This window comes from Ursus americanus, chromosome 14 (assembly GCF_024610735.1).
Source record: "Ursus americanus isolate L20-20 chromosome 14, mUrsAme1.1.p, whole genome shotgun sequence".
In the NCBI taxonomy this organism is placed as follows: Eukaryota; Metazoa; Chordata; class Mammalia; order Carnivora; family Ursidae; genus Ursus; species Ursus americanus.
The window spans coordinates 52,322,214-52,342,078 of NC_142140.1; the positions used below are offsets into that span (position 1 = coordinate 52,322,214).

The 19,865-nt window shown below is 54.8% G+C and overlaps 2 protein-coding genes across 3 annotated transcripts in view; both read right to left on the reverse strand.

Annotated features, from left to right (window-relative positions):
- Positions 1 to 5,767, reverse strand: part of CARM1 (coactivator associated arginine methyltransferase 1) — a 39,135-nt gene extending 33,368 nt beyond the window's left edge. Inside the window, 1 exon segment of the mRNA XM_045774514.2 lies at positions 5,461 to 5,767. Coding sequence (XP_045630470.1) covers positions 5,461 to 5,680 — 220 coding nt within the window. The 5' untranslated portion in view covers positions 5,681 to 5,767.
- A 1,365-nt stretch (positions 5,768 to 7,132) lies between these two features.
- On the reverse strand, positions 7,133 to 19,143 carry C14H19orf38 (chromosome 14 C19orf38 homolog). 2 transcript variants are annotated; one of them, XM_087867271.1, is made up of 7 exons: positions 19,016 to 19,143; positions 17,871 to 18,179; positions 15,740 to 15,832; positions 14,699 to 14,724; positions 13,894 to 13,939; positions 12,556 to 12,593; positions 7,133 to 7,755 (listed from the first exon to the last, which is right to left on the reverse strand). In XM_087867271.1, the coding sequence occupies exons 1-7, from the start codon at positions 19,044 to 19,046 to the stop codon at positions 7,606 to 7,608; spliced, it is 693 nt and encodes a 230-aa protein (XP_087723397.1). In that variant the 5' UTR covers positions 19,047 to 19,143; the 3' UTR covers positions 7,133 to 7,605. The 2 variants fall into 2 exon arrangements, with proteins under 2 accessions (XP_087723397.1, XP_087723398.1); XM_087867272.1 differs by lacking the exon at positions 15,740 to 15,832.
- Positions 19,144 to 19,865: the final 722 nt, after the last annotated feature.

Consider the following 19,865-nt stretch of genomic DNA (forward strand, 5'->3'; position numbering starts at 1 on the left):
CCCAGAGCAGCGTCTGCAAACTTTCCTTAACAGACACCTGGCCAAAGCCCTCGGCACGTTTGTCCCTTCCTTTATCTTGCTGTCTGGACACCAGGGTAATAGCTGGACTCCAGCTGCCATGTTGATCCACAAGGACAGGACCTCACCCTAGAAATGTTGCGGGGGGGGTGGGTAGCTGGAAGGACCTGGGCCCAAGGAATTCCTGAAGCAAAGCCTCCACACCAGCCAGCCCTGATCGGCCACCCTCCAGACTTTAGCGTGAGAGCACGATAAATAAAATGCCCTGTTGTTTAAGCCACTGCCACTCTGGATCTCCGTTATGCATGAATGAATGGAATCCTGACCACCTTTTTTCATTGAACCACCCCACAGTACAACAATGAGCAGGTCCAATAGCACTGACCCTGAAAGCCAGCTCCCCTGCCGGCCCAGCCATGTCACCTGGTCAAGCCCTTTCACCTGTTTTTCCACGAATAAAATGGGAGTGGTGCCCCTGACCTCCCAGGACTAACCTAAGTGGTAACACACAGCAACGGCCGCACCTGTCAGGCTAACTGGCCCACAGTCCAGAAAGTGCACTCTATCTGGCCTGAGGGATTAGGACACTTCACAATCAAAACAAACAGATGTACACAAAAAAAAGGCTTTTCAGTTTCTCTTAAAAGCTGGGGCAGCTCTGCCGAGCAGGGCTGGGGCCAAGTTCCCGCCGTATCCCCCTCTCCTACCTGCCTCGTTCATTTATCCCAGGGATCCACAAACTTTTTCTGTCAAGGGCCAGCAAGTCAACATTTTAGGCTTTTCAAGACACGAGGGTGTCAGTTAAATATTCTTACTTTAGTTGTTGGGTTTTTTTTAATAGACCCTTCAGAAACGAACAAAGCTCCCTTTCGTGGCTTAAACGGAGGCCACAGGCCTGCTCTGGCTCACAGACCATCGTCTGCCCATCGGCCCTAATTGACACTATTAGCCTCTCCCCAGCTGCCCCCAAGGTCAAACATTTGAGTCTGTCCACACAGGTTCACGCAGAGCCCGGTCCCCAGTAAATGTTCAATGAAATGACAGCAGGCAGGAACACCTTACAGGCACCGCTGGAGTGGGAACGCCCCTCCAGTGTTACTAACTTTCTGGGGTGTCACCCCAGCTTGACGCTGAAGGTCCTAAAGCCTGGGCACATGACCAACTCTTCTGTGCCCCTCCCCCAGCTGCCAAGGGGGTACCACACAACTGTGACTGGAGGGAGTCCCAAGAGCTCCCGGGTCTATGGCAGCAGGCCATACGTCACACTGTTTTTACAAAGGGTTTTTTCTCTGGGGTTTCCCCCTGGCCTGCCCCCCACACACTGAAATGTAGGCCCGATCAGAACCAGTCTGGCTGTACGTGGCTTCCTGGCCAAGGGGACGGGGAGAGTCCACAGAACCAGGCAAACTGATCGCACTGACTGAGAAAGAAAAGAGACACAGTCATCTCCAGAAAGGACACCGGGGGCCTGAGGAACTGAGAGTCTGCTCTGCTCTCCGCCGTGGCCGCCCCATGACGGGCTTCCAGAGAAGCTGCCTCCTTTCAAAGGGAGGGCTCCCTGCGTCCAAGAACTCCAGCGGCCGCGCCAGGGCTTCCTCGGGGCCTGGGACGTCTGCACCTCTGCCTGGGGAAACGGCCTGGTTCTGGGAGCTGCCATCTAGCCACTGCCGTGGACACCGGCCAGGCTGACTTCCGACGGCAAGGAGCGGTGGGGAGGGTTATCGCTCCCGGCAGGGTGACCGGGACAGGGCCTTCCGCAGCCGTCATCCTCCTCACGTGGGAGGGTGCAGACGTCAAGGAACGTGGTTGTCTGTCTGCCACCCACACCCAGCTCCCAGCCCCCCCGGCCCCCCCGCCTCAGGTGGACATTGCAGCCCGGGGTCCCTCTGCCATCCCCTGGGGGTGCGAGACAGCAGCTGGACGGCCTGGCGGTATAAGGGGCTCCCTCCTCGAAAGCCAGCTCTTCATCACTCCATCCCAACACCCACGCCATCGTCGATAACATCTACAAAAATATGTATTGTGTCCCACCAGACACCCCTGCTCCACACTCCCATGGTCCACGTCACCCAAATATCTGGACCCCAAGTGGTATCGTTCCCACTGCTGAGGAGGAAACCGAGGCTGCGCGCAGGCAGGTGCTGCTGGAGGTGAGGAAACAGGCTCAGGGAGGTGAAATGGCTCATTCAAGGCCACACAGCCGGTGACCCACGCCAGTCAGACCCCACGTTCACGACCCTCACCAGCACCCAAGCACACCTCAGGCTCACCTCCCACATGAGGCACGGGGAGACTCATATCTTGGCCAACGTCCCTGTCCCTACCCACACACAGACTGGAGTCCCAGGGGTCTGGAATCACACATAGCTCACAGGACCCTGACTCACAAGGGAGCGGTGAGCAGAAAAGGGCTCCTGACACCGCATCTGGCCAAAGCAATCAGGTCCCAGAAGGGTCCGGACCGGAAAATGTGGAGGCCAGGGAAGGAAGGTCATCCCAAGACAAGGCCTAAAGCTCCTAGCAGGCCCCAAGTGCCGCTGGTCCACCCCGCGGCCGCATGCCCGCACATCCCCGCAGTGGCTGGACCATCTCTGACTTTCTCCAAGGGACGGCGGGCTAGCACTCTACACCCGGCAGGCCGGGCCTGCTCGCAAATCCAGGAGCAGAGTGCAGCCCCACACCTCAGCCCTGGTACTCTACGCTCCCCCGGCAACTTCAGAGCGATCCCCTCCCTGTGCGCCCCGCTCTCCGTGCCTGCTCAGGAGCCAATGCTGCCTCACCCTGAGCAGTGACCCAGCCAAGTCTGAGGTCATCGCCAGCGCCGGCCTGCTATGGGAGCAGGTGCTACCACCAAAAAAGTATTAGTGTTCTGAGCAAACACACACTATGCCACAAAGTCCCGCCATTACCCCCATTCTACCGATAAACAGACTGAGGCACAGAGACTCGCAGATACTAGGAAGGCACCGAGCTAGTCCACATAGTAGACCCTAAAAAAATATGTCCAAGCCCTAACCCCCCCGAACCTGTGAAAGTGGCATATCTGGAAGAAAGGGTCTTTGCAGATGTAATTAAGGCTCTCAAAGGTAAAATCGTTCTGGATTTAGGGTGAGCCCTAAATCCAATGACAGGTGTCCTTACAGAAAAGACACAGAGAAACAGGGGGAGGCCATGTGAAGACAGAGGCAGAGACTGGAGTTCTGTTGACAAAAGCCAAGCAAGGCCTAGACCGAGAGGAAGCTGTTAAGGGGTCAGAAGAGATTCCCCTCCAGGGCCTCTGGAAGGAGTGTGACCCTCCCAACACTTTGATTTCAGACTCCTGGCCTTCAACTGTGAGAGAATACATTCCTTTTGTTTTAGGCCATCACGGTGGCATGGCAGCCCTGAGGAACGAACAAAACCAGGGTCTGCTGACTCCAGAACCCACATTCTCAGCCCCACATCAATGTTACTTGAGCATCAAGGGGGAAACATTCTTTCAGACCCCTGAAACTATACCATCCCTCACTGAGGATCTCAAGCTGAGAAAGGTGGACTTTCTCCTCTTGACAAAGTCTCAGTTATGAATTACCTCTAAAAGACAATGTTATCTTTATAACTAGTAACAATATCGAGATTACCCACAACACAAAAGCACAAAATGTAAAAACTCTCCTGGAGGAAGGTGTTAAGGGTAGGAGAAACATCAGGTGTGGGGGGCGCCTGGGTGGCTCAGTCGGTTAAGCGTCTGCCTTCAGCTCAGGTCATGATCCCAGAGTCCTGGGATAGACAGAGTCCCGCATCGGGCTCTCTGCTCCCTCTGCCTGCCGCTCCCCCTGCTTGTGATCTCTTTCTCTCTCAAATAAATAAATAAAATCTATAAAAAAAAGGTGGGGGGGAGACACCAGGTGTGGAGTATATGAGTACTCGCTGTACTATGTCCCCAATAATTCTATAAATCAAAAATCATCTAAAAATCAAAAGAAGTTATTTACAAAAGAAAAACCGACTGTCCTAGAACTGCTTTGAGGATTAGCCCTCGGACCCCAGTTGGAGAAACACTGCCCACCTTTATTCTTTATTAATGCTTGCCAAATGAATGGCCATGCTTATCATCTGGGAGATCCTGCTGAGCTTTAGAGCTTAGTGCCTGTCCTGAGTTCTGATGCCCACCTGGGATACCCTTCTCCCCTCTCCTCACTTGGTCCCCGAAAACCCCACTCTGCCCCGGCAAAAAGAGCTGTGATACTTGGGAGGTGGGCACAACTCCACACGTTTGGGTCTTCCAAGCAGAGGTGCCAGGAGAACCCTGTGTGAACCAACTGCTCTAGATACTTTCCTTTGGACCACCCCCTTCCCAAAGTGGCAATAAATAAATAAATAAATAAATAAATAAATAAATAAATAAATAAATTCACACAGGCCAAAGCCAGGAAAGGCCTCCTCCGTGGCTCCCAGAGCATCAGTGCAAGTAACCCTGAGACAAAGCTGAATGAAACAGAATAGCAAAATGTGAGCAAGTAATCAGGAATCAGAACAGATAAGAAAGAGTAACAGAGAAAGAAAGGGGATGAACTACAAAGACTCAGGGGCCTTGGCAAACACATTTGTGATTTTTTTTTTTTCCACTGAAATGTCAGTTTTGAAACTAGCTTCTGAAAATGTAACCAGCTTCTCACATCCCCAAAAAGAAAGATCGGAGGACCGTGGCGAGGGCGGAGGCTGTGTTACCTCTTACTCCGTAGCCGGACATCAAGAAGGAGCCCTACCCTTCCACGTTTCCACCGGGAGCACATCCAGCAGCTCGCACCACCCTGGCATGCGCCCTCTCCCCAGGTCTATAAGTTTCCCACACGGGGGTCCAGAACGCCAAAACGCTCCCGATGGGTGGAACCGGGTCCTCCAGGCCGCCCCAGGCCGGGCACCACTTTCCAACTGTCCTTAGCAGTCCTGGGAGTCCCGAGAGATGGCCAAAGGCTGCCCACACCCCTCCTTCTCTCCCCTAGGGAGGCCACACCCGCCCCCAGGGACTCCCACCTCTCCCACACCACAGGCCCCCTTCCCTTCCACCCAGCCCCCACACCCCCGGCTGGCTACGAATTCACCTTCCCCGCTCGGCCCCCCACTTCCTGCCCACCCCCTCCCAATCTCAGGGCCCTCACTCCCCCATTTCCCGCTTCCCACCGTACTCGGGGCACCTCACCTCTGGACACCACGCACGCCCTCTTTTCTCTCTGCCCCTTGACATCGTTCCTCCACTGCTCTCCCTCGGGGGCCCCCCACTCCCAGCTCCCTCGGCCCGGCGCCACGGATCCCACACCAGGCCCCCACGGCTCAGGGCCCCTCACCCTCGGGGCCTCGGGCCCCTAGCTGCGGCCGCGTCCCTCCCGCCCCGGGTCCCCCGCCCGGCCGGCCTCGTGGGCAGCCCCCGCGCTCGGCCCGGCCGCGGGGCCCCGCACTCACGGCTGTAGAGGGCGATGCCCGCCGCGTCCGGGCCGGCGCGCACCTCGAGGCGCAGCGCCTGCTGCTCCGCGTGCCGCTGGATCTCGCCGTTCGCGTCGCCGATGGTGAGGAGGCGGGCGCCGGGGAACACGGACACGGCCGCGCAGGGCCCTGTGCCGCCCGGGACCGCCGCCCCTGCGCCGCCCGCGCCCGGCCCCGCCGCCGCCGCCGCCGCTGCCATCTTAGATCCGGCTCCAGGCCCCGCCGCCGCCGCCACCGCCGCCGCCGCGCCCGGGCCCAGGCCGCCGCCGCTGCCGCCGCCGCCGCCGCTGCCGACGCGCAGGCCGAGGCCAAGGCCGAGCCGGGCAGCGCCGCCTGCCGGCCACGCTCCGCCTCGCCGCCACTGCCGCCGAGGTCCGGCCCCGTGGCGCAGCGCCCCCTGCTGGCCGCCTAGGGCACCAGGCGGGAGGGCGCCGGGGGACGGGGCCGCCCCGCCCCGCCCCGCGCGAACGGTCGCGGCTTTGTGAGGTGGCTCCGCGGCCCAGGAACAGCGGGGGCGGAGCGTGAGCCGGGGGGGCGGTGCTCGGCCGCGCGGACACGCCCTTGGACCTGGGCCCCGCCCCCCGCCCTGGCGCGGCTCGAAAGGCCGCGCTTTGTACCGCGGTGCCGGAGCGAAGACGCGGGGAGGCGGGGACAGGGGCGCGCCCAGGGGGCGGGGCTAGGCCGCGTGGAGACGCCCTGGGCCACGCCCCGCGCAAACGGTTGCGCTTTGTGAGGCGGCTCCCCTGCCGGGAAAGGTAGAGGCGGGTCTGACGCCCGAAGGCTCCGACACGCCTCCGCGGCTGAGCTCCGCCCCTTGGCCCTGCCCGGCTTTGTGAGGAGGCACGCGGGGGGCGGGGTCCAGCTACGACGAGGCCCCGCCCCTGTATCAGTCCCGCTCCCTCCCACTGGATGTCGCTTTGTGAGGCGCCGGGCTCTCAGGGAGGGCCTGCGCGAGGGGCGGGGCCAGATCCTGGGACACGCCCCCAGCCTGTGGCCCCACCCCAGCCCTCCAGAAGGGAAAATCAATTTGAGGAGGGACCCAGCCTTTGCACTCGACCTGAATCCGTGGGAAGGCCCCCTCTCCCACCACTCAGCCGCTCCTTATGTCTTCCCCATCGTCTCCGCCCCCTTACCCCCTTGCCCTCCTGCTCCATCCCTGGCCATCTACTCCCGTACAAAAAATTCTTGGATCCTTCTTTCTGGGCCCCTCCCTTAGACCCTCCCTTCCCCCAGCGAAGACTGGCCAATGAATCCTGCAGAGCAGGGTCAAGTGCCCCCTTCCACAGGGGCGCGCGCGCGCGCACCCCCCACCCCCCCCAGTCTTCCAAGTCTCCCTGTCACTGCACAGCTCCCGGGCATCATTCTCTTGAAGGGTCCAAGAAGTATTGCGGCGGTTCCCACCTTCTCTAGCTCCCACTCTTCTCTGGACCTCCTCATTGATTCCCCCATCATTCCACTTACTATACTCAACAATGCAAGGACTTTAGCAAAGACCCTGTGTGACACTGTCCCCTCACCATACGCCCAAGAGGTTCCCCATAAAATACCTTGACTGCATGCACTTAAGGGGTACTGCCCTCTCCCCCTGGGCATCGTGATCAGACCCCAGAGATCCTGGGCTTGAAGGATTACACTCCACAGAGACCTTGGGAACAGCTCAACACGTGTTATAATTAATAACTTAGGCTTGCCAGCAGGACAGAACTTACAGAACATATACCCCCAGGTACCCTATCCTCCAAAAACCCAGTTGAGTTGGTCAAGTCAGATGTGGCAAGGGGAGGAGGAAATCGGAGGGGTATGTGGAGGGCTCAGACCTCTTAGGGCCCAGCTGGGGGCCACGGGAATCCTAACATCCCCTTCCCGGGTGGTCTGAGAAGCTGGGAATCCAAAGAGAGTCTTCCTGCTTTCTGTCCAGCCTCCAGGACAATGTCTGTGCCCCCTCTGCCACTCCCACTCCTCTGTGAGGAAGGTCCCAAGGCAAGGATTCCCTTCATCTCCTCTGTCAATTCCCTGAGAAAGCAGCAGCCAGAAACCCCAAAGTAGCTGGAGGGACTTCAGGCCCTCAAGAGAGGGGGCTGAATGGAGAGTGCACAGACGTGGAAGGGCCCCCAATCCTCAGCCTCACTGGCAGGCCCGGAAAGTGCTGAATTCAGGGGGCTCAGGCGAAGATGATGTGGAGGTGGGCCTTTTCCGGGCCCCAGAGCTGCCAGGTGTCTCCGGGGAGCCAGAGCAAGCATCCAGAGCGGCTGCACCTTCTTCTGGATTCATTTTCTTTGTCCATGGAGGAAAAACAGAAAACAGGGTGATTTGAGGTTTCAGTATCTAGCGTCTCCCTACATGCTGAGTCTGAGACTCCCCCAGTCCATCAGGTCTCATTTCACCCCCACACATCACCCCACAGCTTCAGGGCCCAGATCCTGCCCTCTATCTTCCTGCCTTTCTGTATGCTGAGAAGGGAAACAGACAGCGTGGGTTCAAATCCCAGATCCATCTTGTCCAGTCGAGTAACTCAACCCCTCTGAGCCTCACTTTTTCCTTTTGTGCAGTGGGGAGAATGCTCATATACTCCTAAAGTTGCTACAAAACATAAAGGAATTAAATAGATAAAGAGTCTGGCACATAGCAAGCACTAACCCTTAAGTGAACAAAGCTATTACCATTATCCCCCCCCCCTTGTCGCCCTGTTCTGGGCTCCCACAAAACCTGCCTCAGAAGTCTACCCTTAGGACGCCTGGGTGGCTTAGTTGGTTAAGCGACTGCCTTTGGCTCAGGTCATGATCCCAGGGTCCTAGGATCGAGTTCTGCATCGGGCTCCATGCTCAGTGGGGAGCCTGCTTCTTCCTCTCCCTCTGCTGCTCCCCCTGCTTGTGCTCTCTCTCTGACAAATAAATAAAATCTTAAAAAAAAAAAAAAAAAGTCTACCCTCTCCTCCACCATGGACGCTCCTGCCCCAAATGCCAATCAAGAAGAGATGAACTTAGGGCACCTGGATGGCTCAGTGGGTTAAGCGTCTGCCTTTGGCTCAGGTCATGATCCCAGGGTCCTGGGATAAAGCCCCCACATCGGGTTCCCTGCTCAGTGGGGAGTCTGCTTCTCCCTCTCCCTCTGCTCCTCCCTGCCGTTCGTGCTTTCTCTCTCAAATAAATAAATAAAATCTTTAAAAAAAAAAAAAAGAGATGAACTTACTAAAACTGAAGTTTAGGGGGTGAGAGCAGCCTGGGGTCCCAGCCCAGTCCTGTACCTCCCTAGCCGGATGATCCCAGTAAGGCCCATAATTACCTTCAGTGTCCTTGTCTATTTAAAAAATATATGTCAGGGCACCTGGGTGGCTTAGTCACTTGGGCATCTGACTCTTGATTTTGGCTCAGGTCATGATCTCTGGGTCCTAGGATCCAGCCCTGCATCTGGCTCCCTGCTCAGCAGGGAGTCTGCTTGAGAGTCTCTCTCCCTCTGCCTCTGCCCCTTCCCCTGCTCACTCACTCTCTCTCAAATTAATAAATTAAAATTTTAAAAAAGTCAAGCCCACTTCATAGGGCATTAGAAAGTGAATATCAGACCCTCAGTATGGTAACACAATACAAGCTGGAGAATGATGAGTTGCTTCACCTTTACATCAGCCAACAGCACAGCTTCGGATGCTTCAAAAAGAAACTAGAATTGAAAGCAGGGACTCAAACAGATATTTGCACACCCATGTTCATAGCAGCACTATTCATAGTAACCGAAAGGTGGAAACAACCCAAGTGTCCATCAACAGATGAACAAATAAACAAAATGTGCTTTATAAATGCAATGGAGGGGTGCCTGGGTGGCTCAGTCGGTTGGGTGTCTGCCTTTGGCTCAGGTCATGATCTCAGGGTCCTGGCATCAGGCTCCATGACGGGCTCCCTACTCAGTGGGAAGTCTGCTTCTCCCTCTCTCTCTGCCTGCTGCTCCCCCTGCTTGTGCCCTCTCTCTCTCTCTCTCAAATAATTAAATAAAATCTTTTTTTAAAAAATGCAATAGAGGGGCGCCTGTGTGGCGCAGTCGTTAAGTATCTGCCTTCGCTCAGGGAGTGATCCCGGCGTTCTGGGATCGAGCCCCACATCAGGCTTCTCCGCTAGGAGCCTGCTTCTTCCTCTCCCACTCCCCCTGCTTGTGTTCCCTCTCTCGCTGGCTGTCTCTCTCTGTCAAATAAATAAATAAAAATATTTTTTAAAAAATAAAAATAAATAAATAAATAAAAATGCAATGGAATACTATTCAGCCCTCAACAAGAATAAAATTCTGACCCCTGCTACAACATGAGCAACCCTTGAAGACATGATGCTAAATGAAATAAGCCAGACACATGGGACCCTGGGTGGCTCAGCTGGTTAAGCGTCTGCCTTCGGCTCAGCTCATGATCCCAGCATCCTGGGATCGAGCTCTGTGTCGGGCTCCCTGCTCAGGGGGAACCTGCTTCTCCCTCTCCCTCTGCCCCTCCCCCCTGCTTGTGCTCTCTCACACTCGCGCGCGCTCTCTCTCTCAAATAAATAAAATATTTTTTAAAAAGCCAGACACAAAGGGATGAACATCATATGGCATCATTTCTACATAAAATGTCCAGAATACACAAATCCACAGAGACAGAAAGGAGCATGGTGGGTGCCAGGGGCTGGGGTTTGTTAAGAATGAGAAGCCAGCGTACAGCGGGGACTTTGCAAGACGAAGTTCTGGAGCTGGATGGTGGTGATGGTTGCACAAGGTGAATGTACTTAATACCACTGAACTGGACACTTAAACATGGTTAAAATGATCAATTTTATGTTACGTATATTTTACTATGATGAAAAAAAAATACCTAGAAGAGATCCCACTAGAATTTACTGCGAAGGAAAGGAAGCATGGTAGTGTGGATAGCCTGCTATCATTTGTGTTAGAAAGGGTGAGGATATACACTCCCCATTTCCCCCTTTGCTTGCATTTCCAAGGAGCTCCTAAGGGTGGTGGCTATCTGTGTGTGTGGAGGAGGAGACCAGGGAATGGACAGGGGTTAGTGACAGAAGGATGTTTTACTGGATATATGATTTTGACATATGGATGTATTTCATATTTAAAAAAAAAAATTTTTTTAAGTAGGCTCCATGCCCAAGGTGGGGATTGAACTCACGACCCCGAGATTTAAGAGTCGCGTGCTCTATGCAATGAGCCAGCCAGGTGTCCCCACCACCACCAAGTTTTTTAATTAAAAAGTAAATATATCTAGTTGCAAGGACTAGGATACTTTTTAAATCTTTCTCTTTGTCTCTGTTTCCATTTGTTTCATTTGAAATGTCTCTTTTTTAAAAAAAGGATAAAGGAAAAATCACCAGGGTGGTGCCTTGAGCAGCATGTCTTCTCACAGAAAGTTTTAGAATTTGCCCTGCCTGCCGGATTTGGCGGTTTTTCTTAACAGCATAGGATTTGTTCCCGGAACTGAGACCTCACAGGGCTGAACTGGCCGGCGGGGCCAAGCCCCTTCCTTCCCACATTCATGTACAGTTTAAATGTCCTTACTCCTCTGTCCAGAACTCCAGATTCGTGTCTGCACCTGCCCTTGGGCTTCGCGGGGTGAGGCTTGCGGGTGTCTGGTCCCTCCAAGCCTGCGGCTCCCCAGGACTCCCACACGCCTCCCTCCGCCTTCTCCCTCCGCCCATCATCCAATCCAAAATCAGTGCCGTGTTGCCTGTTCCCAGAATCGATCTGACCTGCATCTGTTCGCTTCTTCCACCGCCGCTGCTAACACGCTGGGCCAAACCACCTACCACTTCGCTTGCTTGGACCAGCACAGTCGTCTCTGTCCTGGTAACCACCCCCCCACCCCCGGAATACACACTCGCATTCCGCTCGCTCCACGCCCCCCAAGTCTGTCCTCCTCGCAGCCGCCAGAGGGCGCGGGTGAGCACCTGAATCGATCACCTCCCCCACCCCCACCCCCTGCCCCGAATCCTCCGTGGCTCCCATCACACTTGGGACAACAATCAAAGCTCTCTGCGGGGCTCCCCTCGACTCTCCATTCGGCTCCACTCCAGTTATACTGGACGGTGCCAAGAACGTGTCCCGAGCCTGGGGCAATCTTCCGTAGCTATCCCCCTGCTTGTTGCCCATCTCTGAGACTTCTTGGATCTCCCATCTAAGGGAGAAGTGAGCTTCCCTCTCACTCCCACCCCCACGTGGCATCCTCTGTCTCCGCCCCCCCTCGTAGAGATTAGAAAGCTCTGAAGAATAAAAGGCCTTGTCCTGTTCTTGTCCCAACGCCCAGGAAGGGTGTGTTGAACCAGCCCAATCCTCCCCCATTATGGTGCCCTAGGCACACCAACTCCCCACCCAGGCTCCCTGACTGCAGTCCCAAGGTGCCCACTTGTCCAAATGGGACACTCGAGGCCACCTCGAGGGGGGCCACCTGCACCCCCGACCTGTCCCCTACTCTGGAGAGAGCTGGACGAACATTTCCTTGATCCATGGTTTCCAAGGCTCGTCTACCTCTAACTTAATAAAATAATAATGATAATAATAATAGTACAAACAGTAAGGCCACCCCAAGATACAGCTGTGCAGAGGAGTCCCATAGACCTGGGTTCAAATCTCAGCCCCAACACGGTGTGATCTGTGGGAGCAAAACCTCTTGCAAAGGGACAGAATGCAATGAGACCCTCCCCACTGCAAGAGAAACACACAATTTGGAGCTGAAGTCCCTGAAACTGAACATAAAAACAGGCTTTTCTTTACCAGGAGGGGACCACAGTGTGCATCGGACTGTTACAAAGCACATGACGCCAGCAGGTCACCCTGAGTCCCCTGCCACCATTCTCTAGGGTTGGCCCCACTGAGTGCAAAGGCGGCCCGGGGATCCTGCCCATTGCCACTGGATGGCCCGGACATGGCTGGCTCCATCCCCTGGGATTTTCCAGAGCCAACTCTCAGCTTACAAACAAATCCCTGCTCGGTGATTCTGGGCTTTTTCCAGACCCCCTGAAGCTCAGAGACATCAGGTTGGCCCAGCCTGATGGTGGTCTTCAGGAGGTTAGGACAGTCAGCAGAAAACCAGGACCAAGAAATGCAATGACTTACCATGGAGATGGCGAACAGAGAGTTATCAAAGGTCATGTCTGAAATAGAAAGAGAAAGGAAAGCCAAGTGCCAGTATAAAATCTGTGCTCACTGTCCTCCGGGGGCCCTCCCCCGCCCCAGACCCACAGGCCTCAAATCAATGGTGAGGAAGGGCTTGGGACCCATCTCCCAGCATGCTTCACTTCCTTCCAGCCCATTCTGCAGGCTGAACCATTCCCAGCTGTAAACTGAACAGTTTCCTTTTTCTGTTCAGAGCCCTCCCCCAGGGGCCTCTCACGGCCCTCTGATAAATGGGTTTCTCCTCTCAACTCCCACTTTCAGGAGCGCCTCTCAGCTCCTCCACCGCCCCAGGCTCTTCCCCAATCGCCTGCTCTTCGCCCCACTATTCTGTTCCTGCCGGTCTCTGCTTAAACACCACTTCCTCCCGGGACCGCCCTCCTCACCCCTGACAAGGTCCCGCCGGCCTCGGGCTGTTCCCCCACTCCAGTATGGGCTTGGGGGCAAAGAGCACCTGTCTTGGTCATTGAGGGATGCCCCCAAATGTTAGCACATAGTAGGTGCTCAATAGAAGTGTGGAACAGTGGGGTGCCTGGGTGACTCAGTTGGTTAAGCGTCTGCCTTCCGCTCAGGTCATGATCCCAGCGTCCTGGGATGGAGCCTGAGTGGGGCTCCTTGTTCAGTGGGGAGCCTGCTTCTCCCTCTGCCTGCTGCTCCCCCTGCTTGTGCTGTCTCTCTCTCTCTCTCAAATAAATAAATAATTTTAAAAAGTGTGGAACAGTGAAAGAAGTACAGAGGTCGGAATTTCTCTGCTTGGGGCCCCCTTCCTGAGCATCGCACAGCACAGACTGGCTGCCCCTCGCCCCCTGGTGGAAGCCTTCAAGATGACACGTCTGGATCACAAAGGGGGGCTCCATTTAAGGACAGCGCCGGGCAGTCTGTCCCCCGTGGAACTGAGGGTCCAGCGCTGGAGGCGAGTATTACATACACATTTGTGTTTTTCTCCCGAGGTGTAAAAAGAACGGTAAGGTGCTGGAGGTAAGTAAATAGAAACACACCCCCTGTCTAGGGGAGTCAGGGAAGGCTTCCTGGAGAAGGCAGCCTTTAGACCAAGACTAAAGGGAGGAAGAATGTTGTAGGCGGAGGTCAGAGTGAGCGAAAGGCCCGAGGATGAGGCAAAGAGAGAAGGTGAGAGGTGAAACCTGGGCGTGGGGGGAAGGGAGGGTGTGTTCTTGACCCTAAGGGAAGCGAGCGGCTGCAGAAGAGGTTCCATAGCAAGCAACGAGACCCGAGACCCGCTTGAGTTTTGAGGGGGTGAGCCTGCCCTAGCAGGGTACGCACCTGTGGTGGCGAAGTTGATCTGAGCCCAGCAGGATTCTCGCTCTCTGCAAAGGGATTTGGGAGAGAGTGACAACTTGCTCCTCTCAGGCTGGAGGGTTGTTCCGGGAAACCCTGGCTCCAAACTTGGCCATCACTCCCCACCTGCCTTTGCATCCTCCCTGAGTCCCCTCAGATGGAAATTCTCTTGCAGGAGCCCCACCTCCAGGGGAAGTCGGGATTCGATCCCTGGGGCCACTGCTAGCCTGATGCCACCAGGCAGTGGGGTGTCCACCCCTCCCTCGTAGGGGAGAAACTGAGGCTGGGGCCACTGCCTACAGGCTACAAGTTGGGCACCACACCGCCCCAGAGGGTGCCACCCACTTCTCCTGTGACTGTGACTTTCTAGACTATTACAACCATTTTGGGCAGTCAGTGGTTAAGGGATGTGAGGACGACTCAGCCACTTGCTCCCTGTGTGGCTAAGTGCTGAGCCTCAGTCCCTTTGTCTATAAAATGGGGTTACACATAATGCCAGCTTCCACGACAGCTGTGAGCTGCTGCGGGCTCCAGCTGCGGTGTCTCCTGGCACCTCGCTTGGCGTCTCTAGGTGCTTTATAAATGGCACCTGTTCCTCTTAAGCAGCCCTCCCACCAGAGGGCGCCGTTTGGAACTGAGGCCCCCTCCCCCCCAGCACGGGAAGTGCCCTTCTGTCCCCAAAACCAACCCCCACTTTTTTTTCTTCTATCTTTTTTTTTTCTCCTTTCTTTTCTTCTTTTTCCTTCCCCCTTCTTTTTCTTTTTCCTTTTTTCCCCTTCTTTCCTTTTCCTTTCTTCTGCAAATTTTTTACTTTAACTGGGAATAGAAAAATAAATAAGCATTTATTAGATTTTGGTCGTGATTGCATCTTAGTTGCAAAAACAAAACCAAAAAAAGACTCCAAAGCTCCGTCATACATTTGTCTCCCATCCTTGCCTTCTCCTCTGGCAAATGTGCCACTGAACAGGAGAACTGCTGCAAAGTCCTCCCCACCCCCGATTACACAAATAATGTGTGTTGGTAAAAAGGCTTCGAACAAGCACGTAAAAAAAATTTTTTTTTCTTTGTTAAAGATTTTATTTTTCGGGGCGCCTGGGTGGCACAGCGGTTAAGCGTCTGCCTTCGGCTCAGGGCGTGATCCCGGCGTTATGGGATCGAGCCCCACATCAGGCTCCTCCGCTATGAGCCTGCTTCTTCCTCTCCCACTCCCCCTGCTTGTGTTCCCTCTCTCGCTGGCTGTCTCTATCTCTGTCGGATAAATAAATAAAATCTTAAAAAAAAAAAAAGAAAAAAAAAGATTTTATTTTTAAGTCATCTCCATGCCCAACGTGGGGCTCGAACTCACAACCCCGAGATCAAGCACGGCATGCTCTACCCACGGAGTCAGCCAGGTGCCCCCTAATATTGTATTTTTTTTTAATTGTCAATTTCAGGGATTGACAGGAGCTGGGGGAGGAGGCCTGGAGAGTTAGTGTTTAAAGGGGACAGAGTTTCAGCTGGGGAGGATAACAAAGTTCTGGAGATGGGTGGCGGAGATGGCTGCATAACCAAGTGGATGTACTCAATGCTGCCAAGCAGGACACTTAAAAATTAAGGGTTAAAATGTGAAACTTTATATGTATTTTATAATTTAAAAATATATATCAACTTCCCCTGCCCCACCACCAATATTGCTTCTGGAAGATTCTTTACTACTAAGTTTTGGGCTAAGACCTCCCCAGCTGTGTGCCTCTGTGCTCCTAAAAAATGGGTGCCATTGGGGGTTCATTTACACTTCCCAGCGGTCGCACACTGGCAGCCTCTGGGCTATGCTGTCTCTGCCTGCTGTTACCTTTCCTGACCACCACGGCAACGGCCACCAGCCCAGCAAGGAGAAGGAGGGCTCCAGCCAGGCTCAAGCAGAGTGCCAGTATCCAAGTGGGCACTAGAGGAACATGAGAAAAAGAGGGGGGCAGGTTATGGAGTTGTGGGGTGCAGGGTGAAGGTGGAACACCTGTCATTCCTCCAGATTACCTTGGGGGAGCCAGTTATCCCCCCATACTGCCCAACCATTTGACTCGGGTGTAGCTGGACCCCGGGGATCTGGAAAACTTTGTGACCGGTCAGTTAGCATAATCCCCACCCCCAGTCATGGTGATTGGTTCAGGGATGGCATGTGGCCAAAGCTGAGCTAATGAGAACTAATTCTGAGACTTGGCTAGACTACTGGGAAGAGAGGGTTACTCCCCTGCCCAGAACTACAAAACTGGTAAGATATTTATCTGAAACTGCTAGGCACAATTTTGACACCATGAAGAGGAGGTCTTGCCTAAGAATAAGACACAAGAAAGCAGAGCTGAGAGCTGGCAAATGATTCCTGACCTCTTTGAACACCTGGACCCAGCCATGCCCAAAGTCAGCCCTGCAAACTGACTTCAGTTTGGCAAACCAACTCATTCTGTTTTGTTGCTGAAGCTAGTTTGAGTCAAGTTCCCAGTTACTTGCAGCCTGAGAGTCCTGCTGGCTTCAGCCTGGTTCCAGGGGGTCAGATGACATCCACCGCCAGCCCCATGGTGGACCCTGAAATCCATGCAGAGGTCAGCCACAAAAGCATGAAACTCCAGCTTCAGAATTTACTTCTCTGCAAGGGATTTCGCTCCCCTTCCCTGCAGAGAGTGGATCTCTCAGGGGAGACAGGAGGAGATGACCTGATCCCCATGGAGATCAGGAGCTAAGCCAGGAAGGGGAAGGAACAGACACATACTTGATATTCTCACACTGTTAGCCCTTGTTCATTCATTCATCTGGGGCAGGAGGGACGATGTCCCCTCCCCACTCTGAGACCACAGGCCCAAGGTGAGAGAAGGGGGCCTTTGACCGTAGAGCTCAAAGATGTAGACTGTTCTGTTGCCTCAAGGCACTGGGGCTTCTGCGAGCAACAGAGTTCTCTTTAAGTGGGGCCTCCGCTGGCAACAAAGTTCTCTTTGCAGCCGGGAAGTTCTGATGGATGGTGATGCAGAGCCTCTACCTGGAGGCTCCTCCCTCCCTCCTGCTCCTTGATCCCGAGCCCACATCCAGCCTCCTGTCCTAAAAAGACCACAGGAAAATACCAGCCTTCCAGGCCTTCTTTCTCACTTCGACGAAGAGCCAAAGTCCCTGATGCTGCCAAAGGCCCTGCGTGATTGTCCTTGCCACCTCCGTGCCTTCTTCTCCCCCAACTTTTCCCCTTGCCCATTGTGCTTCAGCCCTACAGAGGGCCCCCATGTTCCTCAAACACACCAGACACGTGCCAGCCTCAGGGCCTTTGCATGGCCAGCCCCCTCTGCCTGGGATCCTTTCGCTGCAGATACCCACATGGCTGCCTCCTCCTCAGTCAGGTCTTTGCTCAAATGTCACTCCCTCAGAGAGGCTTCCCCTGGCCGCTCTCCTCTGTATTTAAAACGACACCCTTCACCCGGTGGTACTTCATCCCTGCCCCTTTATTTGTCCCCTGCTGGCACACTAGTATTTATTGGACTCTCTGCTTCCTGACTGTCTGCCTCCCCTCAGAATGTCAGCTGCGGCAGGGGAGGGACATTGTTTCACTCACTGCGGAAACTGCAGGGCCAGGAACAGTGCCTGGTGCAGAGAGGTGCTCAAAAATGTTACATGGCCTGGAGGGGAGGGTGCAGCAGAGTGTGGGGGGTTAACGCCTAGATATTGGAGCCAACAGAATCCCAGCTGTGCTGCCCTGCTAGCTGTATGACTTGGCCAAGTCCCCTCACCTCTTGCGCCTCAGTTTCCTTATCTGCAAAATGGGGAGCTTCGCTGAACGCATGGCGTGGGATGACTGAGAATTCGGCAAGGAAAGATGAGTGAGCCCTGGCCAGTTGGAGGACTGGTTTATCCTACAAAGGCTTCCGAGCAGAGGGAACAGCACAAGCAAAGGCTCAGCGGTAAGCAAATGGAGCCTTGGGCTGCGAAGGCCTGTAGGAGGGTCTTACCTGGGAAGGAGACGCTCATGGACTCGCTGAGGTCCGACAGCTGCGGCTGCTTGTGCTCACCTAGCACACCATACTGGCAGGAAAATGGGCCCCCTGGAGCCTCCGTGCCACCGCCACTCAGGTTGAAGGTGACCCTGAGCTGGTCCGCGGGTGCCTGCAGGAGCTGGACCACCTGCCCACCACGGTACAGCGTGAAATTTGCCCCTGGGAAGCCCCCAGGGGCTACGCAAGCAATGTGGATGGGGTCTTCTTGGCTGCTGGGGTGTGGGGGCACCAGCAGGATGGACGGTGCCGGGATTGCCAAGGAGCCTGCAATACAGAAAAGGGGAGGCAAGCTGAATGGTTAGAGCAGAGGCGTTTTCTGGCTGTGTGGTCCTGGGCAAGCGGCTGACCCCTTCTGGGCCTTGGTTTTTCTTTACAAGTAGGTCGTCAGGGGTGCCTGGGTGGCTCAGTCGTTGAGCATCTGCCTTCGGCTTGGGTTGTGATCCCAGGGTCCTGGGATCGAGCCCTGCATGCTTCTCCCCTCTCCCTCTGCCTGCTGCTCCCCCTACTTGTGCTTGCTCTCTCTCTGTTAAATAAATAAATAAAATCTTGAAAAAAACCAAACAAACAGGAGGAGCAGAGAGCAAAAGGGGTTCTCCTGTTTCCCAGGCTGTGGTGAGAAATTGGGATTTTGGGGTACAGTTTCCTATAGGAGGTACCAGTGTCTCCCCAGCTGCCCCCAGGCTCCTGAGCAAAGTGTCTAGCTCATGTGAGGTCTACACAAGCCTTTCCTTGTCTGGCCTCCAGCACTTTGCCCCTCTTCCCCCCACCTCCGGCCCCCCAGCAGATCCTCCTGTTACCCCAGCCCTGGAGGTAACAGCCTGTAGAAACCAAGCAGGGCTGAGTCATGGGGCGTGGGCACTGCTGTCCCCAGTGGGGTGGGATTTCTAATATCTTTGATGTGGGGGTGATGAGGAGCTCACTAAGAGAAAGCCATGCTCCGGGGGCATTTCCAAAGCTCTGGGGCAAATCTGTCAGCGTTCAGCCTCCTCCAGACCTGGGGAAGGCAGCCCTGTGCTGCTTTCTGCCCCCAGAGCAGAGGCCAGGTGAGCAGGGGTGGTGGGAGTGGGGTGGGGCTGGTGCAGGGGGGACATCAGGCTCACCGGCTGCAAAGAGCAGGACGGTCCAGGGCATCTCTCCTCCTGAGTTTGGCCAGGAAATCTGGCTGAGGCCAGTGCGGCCCACGGCTCACCGCCAACTCCTCCTGAGGCCAGAGCAGGGAAAGGAGAACCAGGGCTGATTTGAACGAATGTTTCCTCACTGGCAGGAAGTTGCACACACACGCTCAGCTGCCGAAAGGGACTCTCTCCTCTCCCCACCCCTTCCACGGACGTACAGCAGATCCTGGGACCTCACTGCACCTTGGTAGCCACAGTTCTGCAGAGATGGAAGGAAGGACACATGGCTAAGATGGTCCGGGTGTGTGTGTGTGTGTGTGTGTGTGTGTGTGTGTGTTCTCCCTGTGTATTAGAGAAATTAGAGAATTTCTGGCTGGCATGAGGAAGGGACCATGAGCTGTTTGGGAAACCCATGCCCAGGACACAAACCTCAGTCCAACCAGTTCCAAAGTTGAGACATATGTTGGGCAGAGGTTGATAGAGCACAAGGGTTAGTGCTTGGCCTCTGTCACCTCAGGCAAAACATGGTCCGTCTTTGAAGCCTCAGCTTGCTGCTCTGTAGAATGGGACTAAGAGTTGCAGGTATTAGATCCATGGAACTCATGATACATACAAAGTGCAATGCCTAGAGAGATGTGAGTGCTCCCAGGGTGAGGCCATAGGAGCATCACCACTCAGGTGAAAGGGAACTCGAGCTCCAGAACTGAGGGAATGATGTAGTTTACAGAATAAATTGCCTCCTGTTCAGAGCCCAGAAGCTTCCCAAAGTCTGTCTTACCAGCAAGTTTGCTTTGGTCTCTCTCAACATTTCTGTTCAAGTCAAGCAGGTTCACCA

Bases quoted from the DNA above. Each gene is read 5' to 3' on its own strand.
- C14H19orf38 (XM_087867271.1), bottom strand. From the start codon at position 19,046: ATGCCCTGGACCGTCCTGCTCTTTGCAGCCG. The intron at 14,725-15,739 runs GTAACAGCAGGC...TTCTATTCCCAG, and splicing joins TGCCGTGGTGGTCAGGAAAG to TTAAAGTAAAAAATTTGCAG. The intron at 12,594-13,893 runs GTGCGTACCCTG...TTTCTATTTCAG, and splicing joins GATCAACTTCGCCACCACAG to ACATGACCTTTGATAACTCT.